Source organism: Mustela nigripes, chromosome 4 (genome assembly GCF_022355385.1).
Source record: "Mustela nigripes isolate SB6536 chromosome 4, MUSNIG.SB6536, whole genome shotgun sequence".
Taxonomy (NCBI): Eukaryota; Metazoa; Chordata; class Mammalia; order Carnivora; family Mustelidae; genus Mustela; species Mustela nigripes.
Genome location: NC_081560.1, coordinates 170,044,422 through 170,063,989, shown reverse-complemented (window position 1 = coordinate 170,063,989; position 19,568 = coordinate 170,044,422). Strand labels below are relative to the sequence as shown.

General features: G+C 43.6%; 1 protein-coding gene across 5 annotated transcripts in view; it reads left to right on the top strand.

Moving 5' to 3' along the window:
* The window catches only part of SORCS1 (sortilin related VPS10 domain containing receptor 1), a 503,535-nt gene that overhangs the window by 173,041 nt on the left and 310,926 nt on the right, over positions 1-19,568 (top strand). For all 5 annotated transcript variants that reach the window (XM_059398525.1, XM_059398524.1, XM_059398527.1 and 2 more), the window contains exon 2: positions 13,909-13,976. In XM_059398525.1, coding sequence (XP_059254508.1) covers positions 13,909-13,976 — 68 coding nt within the window. The remainder of the gene's footprint in view (positions 1-13,908; positions 13,977-19,568) is intronic.

The window sequence follows — 19,568 nt, the reverse complement described above, 5'->3', positions numbered from 1 at the left end:
CCCAGCATCGTGAAATGAATTAAATGACATACTGTGTGTCAAGCACCTGCTTGCTATAAGAACTTGAAAGGATCCCGTTTATATCCAGCTAGGGATTGCTCCTTTCTCTTTATTCCCACAGTACTTCCTTCCTGAAGTATTCAGCTCTGTGAGTCCCTACTCGGCTACAATGTGCAATGAGGGCGGGTATCTGTTTTCTCTTTTTGCCTTCTCAGTAGCACTTAGAAAAACAAATACGGATTACGGTCAGTGCCTAGAAAAACAACCAAATACATGGTAGATGGGTTGACAGACAGATAGATAGAGCTTGGCATCAAGCTGGTTGAAAGCCATGAGGTATACTCTTTGAAACTCTTTAAAGTTCTGTCTTTCGCTCTCCTAAGAGACCGTGTAGCGTGGTGATTAAGCACCTGAGCTCTGGTCTCAGTTTTTTGGATTCAAATACCAACATCCCACTTATGGGCTAGCTGATGTTGGACAAATTCCTTTAAACTCCTCTGCCACCTGAAAGTGGCAAAAAAAAAAAAAAAAAAGTATTGGCTTCATAAGATAGCTAAGAGAACGTACATAGACTGGGCGCCTTGGGGGCTGGTTCAGTTGGTTAAGCAGAGGATTCTTGATTTTGGCTGAGGTCGTGGATTTGAGTGTCCTGAAATCAACCCCCAGATCGAGCCCCTGCACTCAGTGGGGAGTTTGCTTGAAGATTCTCTCTCTCTCTCTCTCCCCCTCTGTCCTTCCCACCACTTGCATGCATGCACACTCACTCTCTTTCTCTCTAAAATAAATAAATCTTAAAGAATGTACATAGATTATATTATTCAAAATGCTTAGCAGAGTGACAAAAATTTTTTAAAAAGTATTCCATAATGTAAACTGGTGATGATAATCTAGTTAGAAATGGAATTCAAATATTATCAATCTTATTCAATAGGAAAAGGAAGGAAAAGAGTTAACCAGACTAAGGTCATACGAAGAATTAAAATTGACTCTAACCAGAATCTAGCTGTTTCAACTTCTAACTGTAGGTCTCTATCCTACCACTACATAGCTAACACTTTTGAATGAAAGAACAGAAAAGTCAGTAAACCTTTGGGTTGGTTCATAGGCACGTTTTACAACTACCAGCTCTCCCAAAAGAGATTCACAGCATTGAATTGTCTAGCATTTAATTACTTCATCAGCCTAAACTTCCAAGAGGAAATCCAAAGTGTTTGGAATATTATTCCTATGATTAGTATTTTCATGAAATAATAATACCCTTGTGTTACAATTTCTTGAATTTTTTTTTTAATCCTACTCTATTCTAGGTGATTGCTACGATAATTGTTTATGTAACTGGAATGTGTTGTTTATGCCTGGAAAAGTCCATCACCAATATACTTATAGTCAGTTAGTCAGACCATTAACACATATTGAAGTTCTTTAGGTCAGCAAGAGAACATTACGTCTGGATTCACATGCACTTGTGAGAATAAAGAAGTTTGGGGAAGACGGTGATTTGAATGTGCATGCCGGGGCCATGTCACACTTGGCCTTGTAGATCAGATTATGAAACTTAAATTTTAAGATCAATGAGAAGCCATGCAGATACTTTGAAGAGTGGGAGGGAAACACACACACACACACACACACACACACACACACACACAACATTGCTGTTTTAAAAAGCAGCAGTGCAGAAGGTGCTTGGAGGGAAGCAAGACTGAAGGCTGGGGGCATTGTCAAAGGCAGTGGAGTAGCCCAGTTGAGGTGAAGTTAATGAGAGAAGTTTGTAGGGCTTAGTGACTGGCTAGCTTTGGGGAGAAAATGGGAATAGAGCCAAGAAAGATTCACTCAGCGAGTTAGCTTGAGCAATGACAGTAGCATTTACTAAGGCTGGGAACACTGAAGATAGAGGAGATTGGGGTATTTGGCATTGGATGGTATTATAATGGGAAGAGATCTTACAAATGTGTAGTGTAACCAGGGAGGAGACCGAAGCCCCAAGAGTCCATTGGCTTCCTCAGTGTCCCGGAGCCCAGGCATATGTCCATCTCTCTGGATTCGCAGCCCAGGACTGTGGGAATGGACAGCTCCATTCTTAATGAGCATCTGATATGGAATCCCACTCAAAATGGGTTTTACAGTGAAGCTAATGAAACAAGATTCAGAGCCCTCACAGGCATTGGCTCCTGTGCATGCCGGGCATTTGGGGGGAATCGTAGATCACATCATATACAGAGAGAAAGCTAGGTTGCGATCAGAAAATGTTTCTATTTTCTTATTTTTTGCCAAACTGCCTAAAGGTATCTCAGAAGAAAAGTACATGAATTTTTAAGGCACTGGTAATTTGTTGTGAGCTAACTTGTCATTCTCATAAACCTTCACCGTTAAACCTTGTTTTATTCATAATTTTGTATTCTCTTTCCTGAAGAGAGGTACTCAAATTGTGTGACTCCTACCCTCACAAAACCCGTGTCGAGGCCTGATGTTCCCGGTTGCGGTCCTCACCTGACTCCTTGATCTCTCCCCCATGTCAGAACTGGTCCCCTCCAGTCCCTCCCTCTGTACACAGCACCTCCCTCCTCCATGCTCTGAGTCCACATATGGCATGTTGAGATTAGTCCTTACTCTCAGAAGCTCCTTATTCAAGAGCAGACTCTTCTAGAAATATAACTTCTACCACTTGTCAGACAAGGTGGTTAGAATTACATGATCTTTGCAGTCCTTTCCAATTTTGTCTTAAGTTTCCTTTAAAAGAATGACAAGGTGATGGGGCGCCTGGGTGGCTCAGTGGATTAAGCTGCTGCCTTCGGCTCAGGTCATGATCTCAGGGTCCTGGGATCGAGTCCCGCATCGGGCTCTATGCTCTGTGGGGAGCCTACTTTCCCCCCCCCCCCTCTCTGCCTGCCTCTCTGCCTACTTGTGATCTCTCTCTGTCAAATAAATAAATAAAATCTTAGAAAAATTAAAAAAAAGAATGACAAAGTGCTAAATATTTTTATAACCACCCACCAGTCACCTAGATGCCATTGTAGAGGATTAGAACTAGAGTCATGTAGACTCATGTTGGTTCTGTGATTAAATGACAAGAAATATGTAAGAATCATTTAACTTCTAGAGGATTCTTTCCTCCAACAGAAGCCTTTATTATTTATTAATAGATTTTACTTGGGATTTCAAGATGTTATTTAAATTTCACTTTCAAGCCAGGATTTTAAGCTTTGAATTTCCTCTTGGGCAAATTGTGTCCCATCACACCTTAGCACTCAGACAGGGCGAACAAAAGATCTGTTAATAAAGCTCTGTTGTTATTGCTTATTTATTCATTTTTTAAAAGAGAGTAAAATGTTTCTCTTCCTCCGTGGTTCACAGAGATTTTCCCAAGGTAAAGGAAAATATTTAAACTTACCTTTCCCAAGGTAAAGGAAAATATTTAAACTTACCATATTAGCTGTCTCTGATTTTTTATCCTTATTGCTTTAGTTTCATTGTGTGGTAAGTGAGAAGAGAAAATGAAAAAAAAAAAAATTAAAGGCTGCATTCTCATTCTTTATGCCATTTTTATTGAGCTTCATCTTGTGACACTTGGATCACCATAAAATGCATATCTTTATTTATTGGCTTCCTGTTAGTGTGTTGTGTTAACCTTGAAAAAGCAGTATTTTTAAAAATTGAGTTAACCTCTTCAGATCCGTGAATAACAGCATAAAAACCAAGAGATGCAAAAGTAGAAAAGGAATGACTTGGTTCATTTCTTTATATTGAAGCTTAACATAAGGGAGCAGAAGAACAGAAGAGCCCCTCATCATTAACACACAGTTTGCTGCTTAATGGTGTGTTCATTTCGTGTGTGGGCTCTCACGTCGGGAGAGTTTAATATTTAGATAGTGTCTGTAATTCCGACAGAGAGTGATTTGAGAGTTTGGAGGTCTGTATTCCTCATCTCAGTGTATGGAGGAAGTTAAAAGGGAACATTCCTGCTCCTCACATCTCTTTTTCTCTCCTTACAACCTTACGTTCTTCCCCTTTAACTTCGTCATAGGTGTTTCCTCTCTTTGTTTTCTAGATTTCAAGAGAGGAGATAATGCAAGAAATAATTTCTTACGGTTTTGTAATTCCTTATTTGTGTTTCTGTATAAGTACCCGTTGATCTAATTCAAATAGGGATTAAGTCAAAGGAGAAGTTCTGTCCGTTACCTTCTTCTGGGCGGGGCAGGGATGAGGAGAGCATCGTGTATGGTTGGTTGGTTTATGAAGCAGTGACTTGTACTTGTACTGGGTATTCTGTGTGGTTTCCTCGAATTGAGTCCTTCCCAACAACTCACGGAGTTTCCTGCTTCTCTCCCTCTCCTCCCTAGTCTTATTTGCTTTCATGGCTTGAAGCTTGGCCTTTAGCACTCTCCAGGTCTAATTTTTCTATTTTACTCTCCCTCCTGTAGAGAGGTCTTACCTTGAGTATGCATTTTCCTCATATTTTGTACAATCATTTTCCTCATATTTTGTACAATCATTTTATCTTGGTACTTTTTGGAGATTACATTGATAGTGGTTATCAGGTTTTTTCTAGGAAAAAAAAAAGATCATTTAATTTAGCGTCTGACTATCTCTCCTAGTGTAATGTAGATGGTTAGAATAGAGTATAATTTAGAGCAGAGTAATTTAAATAGAGAAAGGGGAATATGAAACAGTTAACTTTATCTGCTAGATATCGATATATGCTTTGGGAATCATTCCCTTTTTTGTTCAAAAAAGAGGAGGAGGAGAAGAAAGAAGACTATGGAGGACTGAAGTGTTGAGCATCTCCAGATTTTGGAGAGAATACTTTTTTTTTTTAAGTTAACAGTGTCCCTCACCTTGAAAAATAGAAAAACAAGTTCTGTTTTCAAGACTTGGGTCAAAGGACAGCTTGGGTCCATTGGGTTTGTTTGCTAAATAGAATGACCTGGTTCTAGGAAGAGAGTATAATAGCCTTTTATTACGTGCATTTCTTTGCTAGTCACTATCAGGAAAGAACTTCGACTTTCAGCAGAAGAGGGGAGAGAGATGTGAGTTGGCCTTGAATGAGAGCTGTAGTCTTTCTCACATGGAAACTCCTGGGACAGTGCTCCACAGGTCCTGTGACCTCATATCCTAGCTGCAGATGACCTCTAGAGGGGAACAGATTCAGGGGAAGATATAGCAGATTTTTACTTGAAAACATTCTATTCTCCTAAAGGGTTGTCCCGTATTCTACGGTTTGGTCTTTGCCTCCTATTGAGTCGGTCACCTATATCCCCTGTGTCTGTCTGCCTCACTGTTGGCTGTCCAGTCTTTCAAGTTCCTCGGGGTGGTCCAGTAGCCATGTAATTCACTCTCACACCATTTCAATGCCATTTGGAGGATATTACATAAAGAAACATTTTATTAAATTATGTAGATTCTTAGAAAACGTGAAGGCCATTTGGGATCCAGGACTCCCCAGAGGCCAAAATCTGTTGCTTTCTGGCTGGCTACACACCCCAAATTCATCCCAACCTTTCTCCTGGTTTTTCTTTTCAAATTGCGTGTGTGCGTGCTGGATGACCTCTGTCTGATGACTTAGGGTGCCCACGTGCGGTGGTTGTGCGCACCATCGCACCGACCTTCCAGTTCCCCTCTGAGGTCTCTTAATCCGATTTAGCTATTATTGAATTCTCATCCCTCGGATGACTCAAATGGAGTGTAATTACACATTCACATAAATCTCCTGCAAATGAAGATACTAGAAGCTGTTCTGTTGAATCCGCAGTTCGATGTGCGTGCATTCATTGTCTGGAACCCCTGATCTGGAAGCCACCAACTTCTGTGATTTAAGTGGAAGGGTCACCCCCTAACACTGGATTTCACTCAGGTTCAAAGGTTTTTTTTTTTTTTAAACCAATTAAAAATGACAAATAAAAATGCCATTGACCTAAGGTCAATAAAGAATTAAAACTCCAGGGGTGCCTGGGTGGCTCAGTGGGTTGAAGCCTCTGCTTTCGGCTCAGGTCATGATCCCAGGGTCCTGGGATGGAGCCCCACATCGGGCTCTCTGCTCAGCAGGAAGCCTGCTTTCCTTCCTCTCTCTCTGCCTGCCTCTCTGCCTACTTGTGATCTCTGTCTGTCAAATAAATTAAAATTAAAAAAAAAATTAAAACTCCAGTTTATATCATATAAGGAAAACATATTTCAGGGATGTCCAGGAGAAGTCAAGTAAAGGAGTCGTCTGGCTGATACCATGTCTGATGGGTAACAGGTCTACCATACTTTTGAATTGGACAGAAAGTGAGGATCCTTCACTAACCTCTAGTAACTGAAATACTCAGGACAACATACCCTGGAGATAATGAAGCACAGTGAGTAAGAGTCTATATATATATAATGTGATTTCAACTTGTTCACCACACAACAGTTGAATACATTTCTTAGCCTCTGTGTGCCTCAATTTCCTCACCAGAAAAAGAGAGATAATTATTTGAAATACCCTTAATGATGAAATTTGTCTGACACACAGACTAGGCCTCCAATAATTGCTAGATGTTATTAATAATAGCAACTATTTACATCTGCAGCGTACTTGAACATTTTCACAGAATTTTTCCACTTCCTCTTGCTTGCGTCTCCCATTTCTAAGAGACTAAGGAGAGAGGTAACCTTGTCTCCTTTTCTCACATTTGTTTTTAATAAGTCTTTTCAGTATTTAAGTCATTTATTTAAGGTCACGCAGTGGCAGACACTACTCATCGCTACTCAGCAGCCACTACCCTCTATTTCTTGACTGGCACAGCCCATCTCTTACCATAGGAAACACCAAGTCCTCCTCCAGACCTCTGTCCTCCGCGTTTTCCCAACTTTCATTTAAGCCGTGATGTGGGCATGTGGCTCAAGACTGGTCGTTGAGACGATAGAGATTTTGCTGGAAGGGCTTTGGGGAGAGTTTCTTTTCTAATTTAACAACAAAAAAACAGATGTACAGTAGAAATCCTTCTTATCTTTGTGAGTGTAGCTGTGTCTGCACGTGGTACAGGAAGTGTTAGGACCACCTTGCAAACAGGAAGATGCACAGTGCTAATCAGGAATGCTTTTGGAGAGGAACTGTGTCTCATTATTTAAGTGATTTTTAGTGTTCTGTTTCTTTCTAACAGGTGGCTAAACCAAGACTCAAAAGTCTGGTCTCCTGATTCCAAAGCCCATGTTTGTTTGCTTGTTTATTTGTATGTTTTGGTGGAGCACACTGCCATCCTATATTTAAGGCATCCACAATAGAGCCTAACGTATCTGTGTCTTCTGATACTCTGTGTCTCCCAGGGACTTGCTGTCTTCTGACTGCTCTGTGAGCTTTCACACCTCTGGACCCGTACCCTCCTGCCCCCTTCCCTGAGAAGGGAGCCCTTACAGAGCTACCAGCTCTGTAGCTTCTCGTGACCATCAGAATCACACACGTCTTCTAGGATTTGTCTTGACTATCTTCTTTTGTAAGGATCTATACCTGATTATACTTTTCTTGCATGCTTTCTAAGAGATTTAAACACTGTCCTCTTGCTGCAAACCTTTGTCTTCCTTAGTGTAACCGTCTGTGTACAGCTCTGCCCCTCTACTTGACTGTGAGCTTCCAGGGCTTCGTACGAGTCTAATTCTCCCTTTGTGTCCTCACAGCACATAGTGCTTTATTATTATTATTATTATTATTATTATTATTACTTTTATCCTTGCCTCTTAAGAAAGCTTAATAAATATTTATTGAATTCAGTGTAGAGAATTTTAGAGCTGAATGTTCTTTCTTCTGAAGAAAGTTCTCATTTTCTGGGAATTAGAGAAGGTTCTTATTCTTGGATTCATGACCCCCCTAGGATTCAGGAGATCAGTGATATCATTAAAGTTATAGTCATTGTTTTATGCTCATAGATTTTATTAGATCAGATTCTTAAAGAATTCATGGCTACTCAAAGGAATGAGAACTTCTTCTTAAGTTAGAAAGTTGAATAAATGCTTTCTGAGCCAAAGACACAATCTGGAGTATGCATATTTTTAGGAAAACCACTGTTGTAAGTTTGCTTCTTTTCCCTAAAACTGGAGTGCAAAGAAAACAACCCAAAACAACAACAAAAATTCCTGGCTATTGAACGCTCCTCTTATGTTGTATCTCGTTCTTTAGTCCTCTGAAAGATTGTTCTAGATCTCTTCAAGTCTTATAATTTTTTGACCCCATATCACTTCTGTCCACAGTTTTAAAAATATCCAGCCACTGGTGTCTGGCAAGTAGAGAGAAGGCCACTGGAGACAGGGCAATGAGGAAATAGCAGGGCATGATGGTAGTTGTAGGAAAAGGATGGAGGTAGATAGCTTTAGCCCTGAACCAACCCACTGGCATCTTCAGTGTGGTTTTGCCATTCATTGTTCACCCAAGCCAGACTGTGCCACACCCCAGGTAGGTAGAGTTATGACTGTTAGCATGGATGAGTTCTGTGAGGTCTCCCCACATGTTACAATGACAAAAACACTTGCTCAGGCCAGCCCTGAATCACTAATAACTAAAAGAAATACAAAAGAATATGCCTTGTTTTATAGACTAGCATACCGTGTCACCATCTACATTGTTCTGGATTTAGAACTATAGATCTTCAAGAGTAAAAGAAACTTTAGGATCTTTTAGTCCAGATTGCTCACTGTCAAGGAGCCCAAGGACACATTTTTGTTTGCCTTGGGATTAGAATCTGTTTTTGCAGTTGGACCTAAGGGCAGAAAAGGGACATGTCTTGCTTTTCTAAGACTTCCCAGAAAAGATGAGGTAAGGTGAAGTTCAGTGGCCAGATCAAGGGTTCTGGTAGAACTGAAATCCGTCTAAATGTCCATAAGTTCTCCTACAGCTATCCTAACCTAAATTCATTATTTAAGAAGAATAGTAAACTTGCCAAGCAAGCTCCTTCAAGAAAGATTCTCAGTAGCCCTCTGCCAGGTTGCTACTCCTAAGATGAAGAATTAGGAGAAAACACTTATGGGGAAATACATGCATCCTCCTCAGGGAGTTGGGGGACTAGGAGATACACTGATGCCCACCAGTCTCCCAACCCCCTTCCCCTGGGATTCATTGTCCTAAGTTAGCAAAGGAAAAGTGTCAGTGCACTATGTTCCTTCCATAGGAAAAGAAATGGAGAATTCCTACCCTTCTACGTGGGAAGTGTGGCATAAATGTTGGTCTAGTTATTAATACCGATGTTTTCAAAAAGATATTGTGTTGAACCAGGTTACCACGAGGGTGTTATAGGGGTTCCTTAAGTGTTTGGGGTTTCATTTCTAAATTATATTTTTATGTTGGTTAAAGAAAACATGCTCGTCACATTCAAAGGGTCATACACCCCAATACTGGGCATAATGGAGACTGTCCACCTGTAAAGTTAGGTTGCTGCCATAAGACAGTCGGATGCACAGTTGGCAAAAAGGCTTGTCCTGATGTTTTGCTACAACAGAATATTTCTGGCTGCCTTTTACGGTTACACAAGAGAACGCTGTGAATAGCCATTGGCATAGCAGTGTCTCTGTTCATCTCCATGAATGCTTTTGTTTTGTAACCCAGTGAAGACGGAAGTTGGGGTTAGATGAGGGGGAGGTGGACGGATATTCCCCCCCCCCCAGGGTCCATTGTGATGGTTGCTTCCCGCCCCCTCCAAATTTATTGAGGAATAATTGACAAATATAATTGTATAGATTTAAAGTACTCATTGTGGTGCTTTGATATACATATGCATCATGTAATGATTGCTAAGGCAGAGATAATTAATGCTTCCATCACCTTTCATAGTTAACTCTCTCTTTCTCTTGATGTTTGTTTTGTGTTATTTTGTTTTATTCGCTTTTTGGTATCAATGCTTAAGATCTACTCTCAGTAACTCTCAAATGGACAATATTGTATTATGAACTATATCACCCTGATGGACACCAGAACCTCTTATAACTGAAAGGTTATCTTTGACCTGTGTCTCCCCATTTCTCCTCCCCTCCGAACCCCTAACGATCCCCATTATATTCTGTCTCTATGAAATCAGTTTTTGTTTGTTTTATATTCTGCATATAAGTGATACCATACAGTATTTATTTTTCTCTTTCTGGCTTATTTCACCTGGCAGAATGCCCTCCAGTTTCATCCATATTGATACAAATGGCAGATTTTTTTTTTAATGGCCCAACAACATCCCACATAGACACATATGTATTGTGTATATGTACACGTGTATATATACTGCATGTATTTTTTTAATGTGATAGTTTCTTCGTGTCTACGTATAGGAGGGTGGGTGAGAGGCTGGGGTTGGTGAATTGGTGGAATTATTTGGTAGGAGCTTTGGAAGACTCTGGGAGAAGGCACAGTAGTTTGGTGTGAGCCCAGATAGTGTCAGTTTAGCTCAGTCCTAGGGAAGAAGCCCATGATCACGTCCTTAAAGAACCACGCTCATCCCTGCACAGATCCCAACACTGTTTTCTGGCACTCTCTCACCTTCTAAGGGATGGATGGTTAGAAAATAGCAGCTTGGTAGGTTGACTTCAACATGCTCTTTATACATACAGACCAAGTGATGTTCCCCCAGTAGCTTTGTAAGCAGTGGATATGGCAGGAAGGAGCCACAACGAAACAAGGGTACAGTGGCCCATGGTGCTGTGGCTCCTAGCCATGGTGGGGAATCCCTGGCCGAACCACTGCACATCGTCCCACAGATGACTGGGTGCTGAGATCCTGGCTCGGTACAGGTAGAGGTGGTTAAGCCATCGATAGTTGGATTATAGCTATTTAAAGAAAGTATCCTAAGAAATTTAAAAGGAACCTAAAAAAGCTATTGCCGTATGGTCATCACTTGCGGTTATGAATCAGGGATATTTTGGTACTATATAATGAAAACAAGATAGAGAAAGAAATGAGATGCTGATGAGTATTCCATTTTGCGTGTGTATGCATCAAAACAGCCTTGCTCTCATTGATTGGATTCATAATTAAATTCTATGCAGTTGGGCTCATAGAATTAAATCTATACATGAAAACTGTTTACCGAATGAGTAAAAATAAATTACTGTCCATATATTTTTAAGTACATATAACATTTCACTTGATGAAAAAGTTTCACTGATTTTTTTTTTAAGTTTGAAAAATATGCAAAATTAGTAGACATGGGGACCAACTCCCAAAAGGAGAGTTGCCTTCTCCCCTTTTCCTCATCTAATACTTGTAGTTTGGGTTGTGGGCCCTTTAACAGGTACCGATTCTATTAACTAGTATGGCTAATTAACCAGGACGGAACAATAAAGGAACAACAAGCCAGATCTGATACAATGAGGCATCGCGATGCAGGAGTATGGAGGTAAATCATGGCCACAGAGAAAGGAAAAACGAGGAGATTGCAAGGAATCGATTGGAGACATAACTGAAGGTTAGCAGGTCTCCCTTCTTTCTTGCTCACGTTCTCGAGTCAGAAAGATCAGATTGATTCAAGCAGATATACTTTGGAATGCCAGAAAGGACGCCTCTTCTGGCGCAGTATTGATAAACTGCCTGAGTGTATCAGTGGCATTTTCGTTTTCCTAGCCCCTCAAGAGGAGTCCGGGAGTGGATTTTACCTCCCTGCCGCCCTGCCTAAGAATTGCTTAAACAGGTTGTGTGTGTGTGTGTGTGTGTGTGTGTGTGTCTGTGTTCTCCACACCATTACAGGTTTTGTGTGTGTGTGTGTGTGTGTGTGTGTCTGTCTGTCTGTCTGTCTGTGTTCTCCACACCATTACCTGCTGGGTTAAAACGTTCCTTCTCCGGGGCTCGTCTGAATTCCACCATCAGATGGGTGTGAGGCGCAGGCTGGGCCCCGCTGAACTTCATTATTTAGTTTACGGCCGTATTGTATCAAGAGAGCAACTACCGAGAAATGCTCTATGCCCACACCCCCATTTTCTTGGTGGGGATCTCTAGGACTATTTGGCAAAATCATACGGAGGCGGAGGGGCGACGCCACTCTGTGTCTTCCAACAAACAGCCACCCTGCTGCTGCCGATCAGCGTTCCTGGGATGGCGGTGATTGAAATTTAGCACTCAGAGTGACTTAATTGGCACGCAGACCTGTTAAGCATATGCCCCCACCACAGGTGAACCATCTGATAGACCTATAGGGTGCCCAGTACCTCCCACATGCTCACGTTTTGCTAAAGAAGCAAGTTCAGAGCAGGTCCTTGCAGGAAGCCTACGTGGTGGTTCAGGAGAAGGGCGGTCGAGAGCAGCGCTCCGCAGAGCTCTGCCTGTCTGGGTCACCGCAGCTCTTCATTCCCTTGAACTTGGAACAGGCCTGAGGTAGTGGAGTTCTGGTTTGCTTGCTGGGAAGGAGGTGTTGGGAATCTGCTCACGCATGCTCGTGCCTTCGGTAAATCAAGGCCTGTGCGAGCAGAGTGGAACCTGGAAGGATTGAGTACTCCTTGGCAGCTTGCTGCCTTGGATTTCAAGGTTAGAATGTTCTGTGCTCACTGTGACTAGAACCGATCCCTTGACCTTCAGGGAAAATCCTGGAAATCGATGTCAACATGTTTCTGCTGAGTGGGAAAACAGCAGGACTGGGCCAAATGTTCTCGATTGTGTGGATCGGGAGAGAAATAGAAACCTTGACAGAAAACAGCAAACCTATTCAGTTCTCGTCCTTATGTAAGAAGAGTGCATGGGGAGTGAGGATTCACTGGGAGGGAGCACACTGCTCTGTGGGTTCTCCCATGTGTCCTGGGGCTCATGCGTTCTGGGTAATGGGGGGCCCTGGTCATCGCCGCGGATGCCGGAGGAAGCAGCCGTGATGGCTGTGAGGGTCGGAGGGACTGAGGAGAGGTAGATTCTCTCTCTGTCCACCCAGGTTGAATTGCTTAAACAGGTTGTGTTTAAGGTGTTCCTGGGTTGAATTGCTTAAACAAGTTGTGTTTGGTGAGCCCCTCCTGTCCTAACTGGACCACGGACTACCAGGCCTCATCTGTACTGGTGCTCTCCTCGGGCATCGGGCGAAATCCTGGGTTCCTAACAAATGTCCAGTGAGTGATGAATTCTGAAAGAAAGAGCTGAGTAGTTGGAGTCTCTGAGTGACGCCGCGAGCAGCCGTGGGTTCAAGTCAGAGGAGGGTTTGCCATGAAGCTAATGGAGCTGACGCGTCGGTGTCCCGAAACGCCTTTTTAAGTTTGAGTTTGTATCTTTATATTTTTTTCTTTACGGAGGGTTCCCCAAATTCTGTACACTTCAGAACCCCATAAAACATAAATATGCTCCTGTTAAAATGTTCTTGCTGAGCCCGTGTGGAAGGCTAGATTCCATCCGGTGGCTTTCCAGGAACTGGACAATCAGAAGAAATGGTTAAAGCTAGTCCTACAAAGGAGAAGAAAGGGAAGGAATTGACATTGAAGAACCCCATGCAGATTGAAGAATCATTAGCATTTATTACCTATTTTAACTCCTCACAGCAAGCCTTTCTGGGTGATGGCATTACTGCTCACCCTCTTAATAGATGGGAACACTGAGGTTCAGAGAAGCGAAACAACCTTCCCAGTGTGGTACAGCTACTAGGACTGGGACCGTATCAGGGACCTAACGTTCTCCCCACCATCTGCCCAGGGGCTCTCTTGCAGGGTGCCTGTTTGACAGGTCTGCTAGCCTCCCTGAAAGCCTTCAGGCCACCAGGTAAGGAATGCCTGGATGGGCAGGTAACTCTCACTGGAGGACAGAGGGAGAAAGTTGGGGAGGGAATCAGGCCTGAGCAGTTTAAAGGAAGGCCCTGGAAAACCCTACCCCAGTCGGCGTAAGTGATGCTGTAACAATTCATTCAATTATGTTAAGCACCCATTAAAGGAATCCTAAGTCCTCCCTTGGGCCATTTCAGTTCTATGAGATTGTAATTGTTTGAGACTAACCATGATTTCTTCTTTTGCCTTCAGGTGATTCTCATTTTGACAAAGCTCTATGACTATAACCTGGGGAGCATCACTGAGAGCTCGCTTTGGAGGTATGTAGATAAAGTGAGCTAATGGTTACTGTGTTACTTAAACATGACACCTGTGACTGCTGTTCCCCACCCTTTTACCCTGGGGGGGGGGGGATGATTTTTGGTTCTGTGTTCTCGCTGCTTCCCTTTTGCTTTCTGTTTCCTTTACACGTGGGTTGGGGTTGATCTCCAGGCAAGCCGGATCCTTTACTTCTCTGTAGGCCCCTTGTTTTGGTCACAGGTCTTTTGCTAAACTGGTCATTGGGTTGTCTTTATGCATTTTGGTTCCCACAGTTCTCACTGACAGGTGAGCTCGTTGGAGCAGAAACAAAGAATGGAGGTGTCTTTGCAGAAGGGATCTACAGCACCGCTGGGTCAGCCGTCCCTGGCCACCCTGGCACTAGAGCTTTTTCCCTGAGTCCCTTCCTGGCCCTCAGCTCACTAGTACACAGGTGTGCACACACTCGCGTGCATGTCTTCATCTCTGGGATTCACACTGTATTGTCTCACACACAGAGTGTGTACAATGAATTCTTCAGACGAAAGCTGTTGATCCCCTAGGATCAGACTAACTCATCGAACGCCAGCACCCATGTGCAGCTGGGCTGAAACTGGGGTCGGGAATGTCCTCAGAAATCCAGCCCTCTCTTCTCTCCTTTTGTTCTGAGGGACTCTATGTTCTTCCGTTTCTGTTTGTTGGTAAATGTCTGCTTTATTGGTCTCATCCTGCTGGGTGGGGTCTTTGTCAGCCTGTGTCATGTGTCCACACCTAAACCAACCTTAAGCACAGGAGGTGCTCGGTTGGTTAAACCTGGAATCTTGTCACAGTCCCTGAGCCAGGAAGACGATGGAGATGACCCCAGGGATAATATCCAGTCATCACTGGATTGGCATCTAGCCCAGAGTCTCACTGGTCGGTGCCGTAGTTACAATGATGTTTTTAATATGTTGGCTATCACTTCGGATCAGCCATCCCTGAACACATACACTGTGTGTGCAAACGAAGTGGGAGAGGTTATACTCCTAACACAGAAGCTGGGAGTCCTCTCTGGGCAGACCCAAGCTGGTGGCTGTCCTCCACATAGGATCGGGGGTAGGAGGGGGACTTCATCCCCTATCAGTTAACATGACCAGAAAAGTCTGGTTGCTGGTTCTCGCGGTCAGGGCTGAGGTCTACAGAGACAGAGTCCAATCTGCACTTCGTGCCAAGGCTCCATCCCTGCTACACTGAACAGTGATGCGGGATGGGAGGGATTGATCTTGCTTTTCATAAGAGCAGTTGGATTTCAGGGCCTGTCCCTGCAGGGCAATGCCGTTGTCACACAGAGGAGGGTCATGAGTTACAGGCCAAAGGAATCTACCCCACAAAAGGATTGTTTGCTAACTTTTCTTTTAACCTGACGGCTGTTTTCCAGTAGGCTTCACACTCTGTACAGGAAACCCCGAATAAATTGTTGTGTGCTTTAGGAAAACCCCAGCAGACTGAAGAGAAAGATAGAATCCGGTCTGAGGTGTCCAGATTATTGAACTCTGCCCCATGCCAGAAGGTCAATTATGCAGAGATTCGGTTCCAAGGAAAAGATGGAACTAAATTAAGGTGTGGGAGGTTTGGGAGGAGCCTCCAAGAGTGCAATTCTTTAAAGCATTAAGACCTGACACTGGCTCTGTTGTTTAAATTCAGGACCCCTTCCTCAGACTAGCTTATGTTTCCTTGATAGATATCTCTAATGTATGTACATACATGAAGGTAAAAGCCAGCTTTTATTCTGCAGCGCATCTGCTGTATAAAGCGTAGTTGGCATATTGGAAAATTAAAAGATATGCAATCCTGTCTCAGTGGGACAGAGGCTATTAGCAGCCATAAGTCAGTGGGAAGGGCAGGCCCCAGGGACAGGAGGAGCAGCTTGCCCTAGTCTGCTGAAAGTCAGGTTCACTGTGCTCCTTTCCCTCTACGGGGTACTGTGACCCATGCTCCAGCTCAGGGAGGATGTCTTTCTCTTATTTCAAGGCGGGGGGTGGGGGAGAGTTAATAAAATGAAAAGGACATCACACTCCTTTCTTCTGAAGGAGCAGTCTCCTTGGGCTTTAAGCTTTGAGCTTTGTGGCAGGAATCATCTGTAATGTAACCCATCTTCGGGTCAGTTTCAATGGAGGATGTATACATACACATATGCACACATAAATATGCCTGCTTATAGATACACACCTATACACATATCATACAACCACGTATGTTTACATTTTTGATCTGTCCACGGTAGTCATTTACCATGTCCGCCCCGTGTCCCAGGTCTCATTTGTGGCAAACAACTACCATGGGTGCTCTATACCGTTAGAACGATCAGTTTAATACTTTGATAGAAGACCCCATGCCTTAATGAATATATGATTTATGAAAGAAAAGAGGGAAGGAGAAAAAATATTTAGAATACTTTATAAATGCTTCGATAGGGTGCCTGGGTGGTTCAGTGGGTTAAAGCCTCTGCCTTCAGCTCAGGTCATGATCTCAGGGTTCTGGGATCGAGCCCTGCATCGGGCTCTCTGCTCAGCAGGGAGCCTGCTTCCCCCCTCTCTGCCTGGCTCTCTGCCTACTTGTGATCTCTGTCTGTCCAATAAATAAATAGACTCTTTAAAAAAAATAAATAAATGCTTTGATAGGGCTTACATTTTAGGGTCGCTCACAATGACCATGTTTGGTCTTTAGGGAATCTCTTTGGGGTGTTAATATGGGAGAGGAGAGAAAGAGGTCTGGGTTAGGCCTGCTTGAAGTAAACTAGTGCCAGCTGTGGACTCGTTTTCTCCTACGCCAGTTTTTTTTTTTTTTTTAAGATTTTATTTATTTGAGAGAGAGAGAGAGCTAGCGAGAGAGAGAGCTAGTGAGAGAGAGCGTGAGTGTGAAGGAGAGGGAGAAGCAGGTTCCCTGCGGAGCAAGGAGCCCAGTGTGGGGCTCGATCCCAGGACCCTGGGATCATGACCCAAGCAGAAGGCAGGCAGACGCTCAACCAACTGCGCTACACAGACTCCCCTAGTCTTAGTGCTTGAAATTGGGGGCCTCCTGGGAACAAGCCGGATTTTAGGTCTTCGCATTACATCCCTAGCACAGAGCACTGGACTTAGCCCATGGACGATGCCCAGGAAGCCTCTGTTTTTGGACAGACCCGTGAATACTTAAATTTCCTATTCTTTCTCATTCATTTATTCAACAAAGATGTATTGATTAACTCCTATAGGTCTTAGGTTGTTCTGGTCCAGGGAGGGGAATGTGGGTACGTGTACATAGATCAAGAGTACGTAAGCTCTGTCTGCCCTTCAGGTGTTCATTGTCTAGAGGGGGTCAGAGGTCTGTGTGGACAGTTCAAATGAGAGTTAAATGTACTTGTACGGAACCTGCCGTCTGTGATCCTATTGGATCGGGTACTTGGGCAGCCACCCAGAGCTGCCACATCCCAGAAGGAGATCAATCTGACGTAAACAAAGTGTCCTATAACCTTAAGTGTTGTAATAAAGACATGAGAGAAGTGTTGGTTCTTTTTGCTCATGTGTATATATTCTCTCCTCAACTAGATTTTAAATCCTTAAACCCGGCACCTTTCTGGTTTAATGATAATGGCAGTGATGCTGGTGATAACGACAACAATAATAAAAAGGAACTTTTATTGGGCGGTCACTATGTGCCACGCATGGAATGAAGTGCCACGCATGGAGTATTGCATCCTCCTACTTCATTTTTATGGTGTGCTTGGGGTCATACAATTAGTAAATAATAGGCCATATACGTTCGGGGTGTTAGTTAATAAACTTCAATCATTTTACCGCTTACCTGTCTTCTGGAGTCCCCTCTGACTTCTGGTGACTCTTTCCGTACCTAAGCAAATAAGCAAACAAAATTTTAATCATAAATCTATGAATAAATGAGTTTTTAAAGGACTGTGACATTCTGAGCAGCTTATTACTATTCCAGAAAAATAGTGGGCAACAGGAAAAGGGCTTCTTGTCCAACAAAGAGACACAAGCAGTTCTCAATGGAGTGCTTATTCTTTCCAAATTCCTCCCACTGAACAGTGAGTCGGGGTCAAGTGGCAAGTGCCATGGGGTCTCAGAACAGGAGCAAGGCCAAGAGGGACCTGACCTTGGAGTGATGTCCTAGAGCTTTGCACCTCACTGGACCAGCCAGCCCCAGATGACGGGGTGAGATGCTGCTGCACCAAATTGATGAGCTTCGGCTCCCACTTGGGCTTGTCATTGATTACATCTTAATCTTGGAGCAAGTTGTTGATTTTGTTTTGTGTTGTGTTGTTGTGCACTCGGGGAGTCCCACTGAGAGGAAAGGGGGATGATCTGACGCAGAACAATTAACTACACCTCAGAATCTTCTCCACATTACAGTGGATTAAGCTTTGAGATTCTGCAGAGCTGCTGGTTTTACCATATTGGAGCAAGATAAGCTTAAAGGATGAGATAAATAAAATGTCAAAATCTAGATACAGTATCTCTGAGAAGAAATATATTCATCTTTTTCCCTGTGTGCCGGGGGTAATCAGCGCTTTGCTGGAAGAGGCTTAGCTGGTGAGAAAGCTCTAGGCAATTCTGGAAGGAGCAGGAAGGATGCTCTTAAAGGGACAGGAGCCTGCAGTGCGTGTGTCCCAGAGCCTGGCTGATGTGGAGGACTTCTCTTCAGATCTGGGGCACCATTCCAGATTCAGCTGGAGCACAAGCAAGCATCCCAATACATCTTCCAATTAGGTACTTTAGGAGTCATACCTGCTTTCTGGGGACACGGAGCGTGTGGTTAAGGTAGGGAGCATGGTCAGGCATTCTGTCTGATTCCAGCTTGGGAGCTGAGCCTGGCTCCTCGTCCCAGGAGCCACTTTGTTATCTTCTTGGGTGTTACACACAGCAGTTAACAAGAGATGCTTCTTCCCAGTGGAGTCTTTGTGGAGAGAATGGCGCAGAGTGCCTACAGGCAGCATCTGTGTGGGGTCGGCTGCGGACGGTGCTCCCTGGAGAGCGCCTGTGGTTCAGGCTGACAGAAGCTGACCCAAGTCTGTGAGTGCCAGCCCTGTGGTGGCTGCGCATGAGCTGGGCATGGCTTGCCTTCCTGCTCCTTATGCGGGGGAGGAGCCAAGGGCCACTTGGGACAGGTCCTTAGTCCCTGCTTTGAAGGGTGCTTTGCTACAAAACCCAGTTTTTAGTCATCTGCAAAAATAAGAATATAAAAAATAGGGACACCCACCTTAAAAAAAAAAGAAAAAAGAATCCAACTACAGTATGGTAATTTCCCAACGGGAGGACGCTTCCTGTCACACAGCTCTGATGATGTTACTCAGCCCTGTGCATGCAGATGTTTAGTGCCTTTCCAGGGGCCTCAAGGAGAGAGCCAAGCTCCCCAGCAGGACCAGGACGAGTGTTGGATTCTGGATTCTGGATTGTTTGGAGCTTTCTCTAAGTCTCACTTTCTTTCTCATATTTGTGTCACATGGAGTTGCCTGTTTGCTCCTGGAGTTAAAAGACTATCGTATTAAACCATATTGCTATGTTTTTAATCGAAAAATGTAATATATGCTCATTATAGTGAGCCAAACAATGCAGAGCAGAGACAAGTAAAAATGTTAA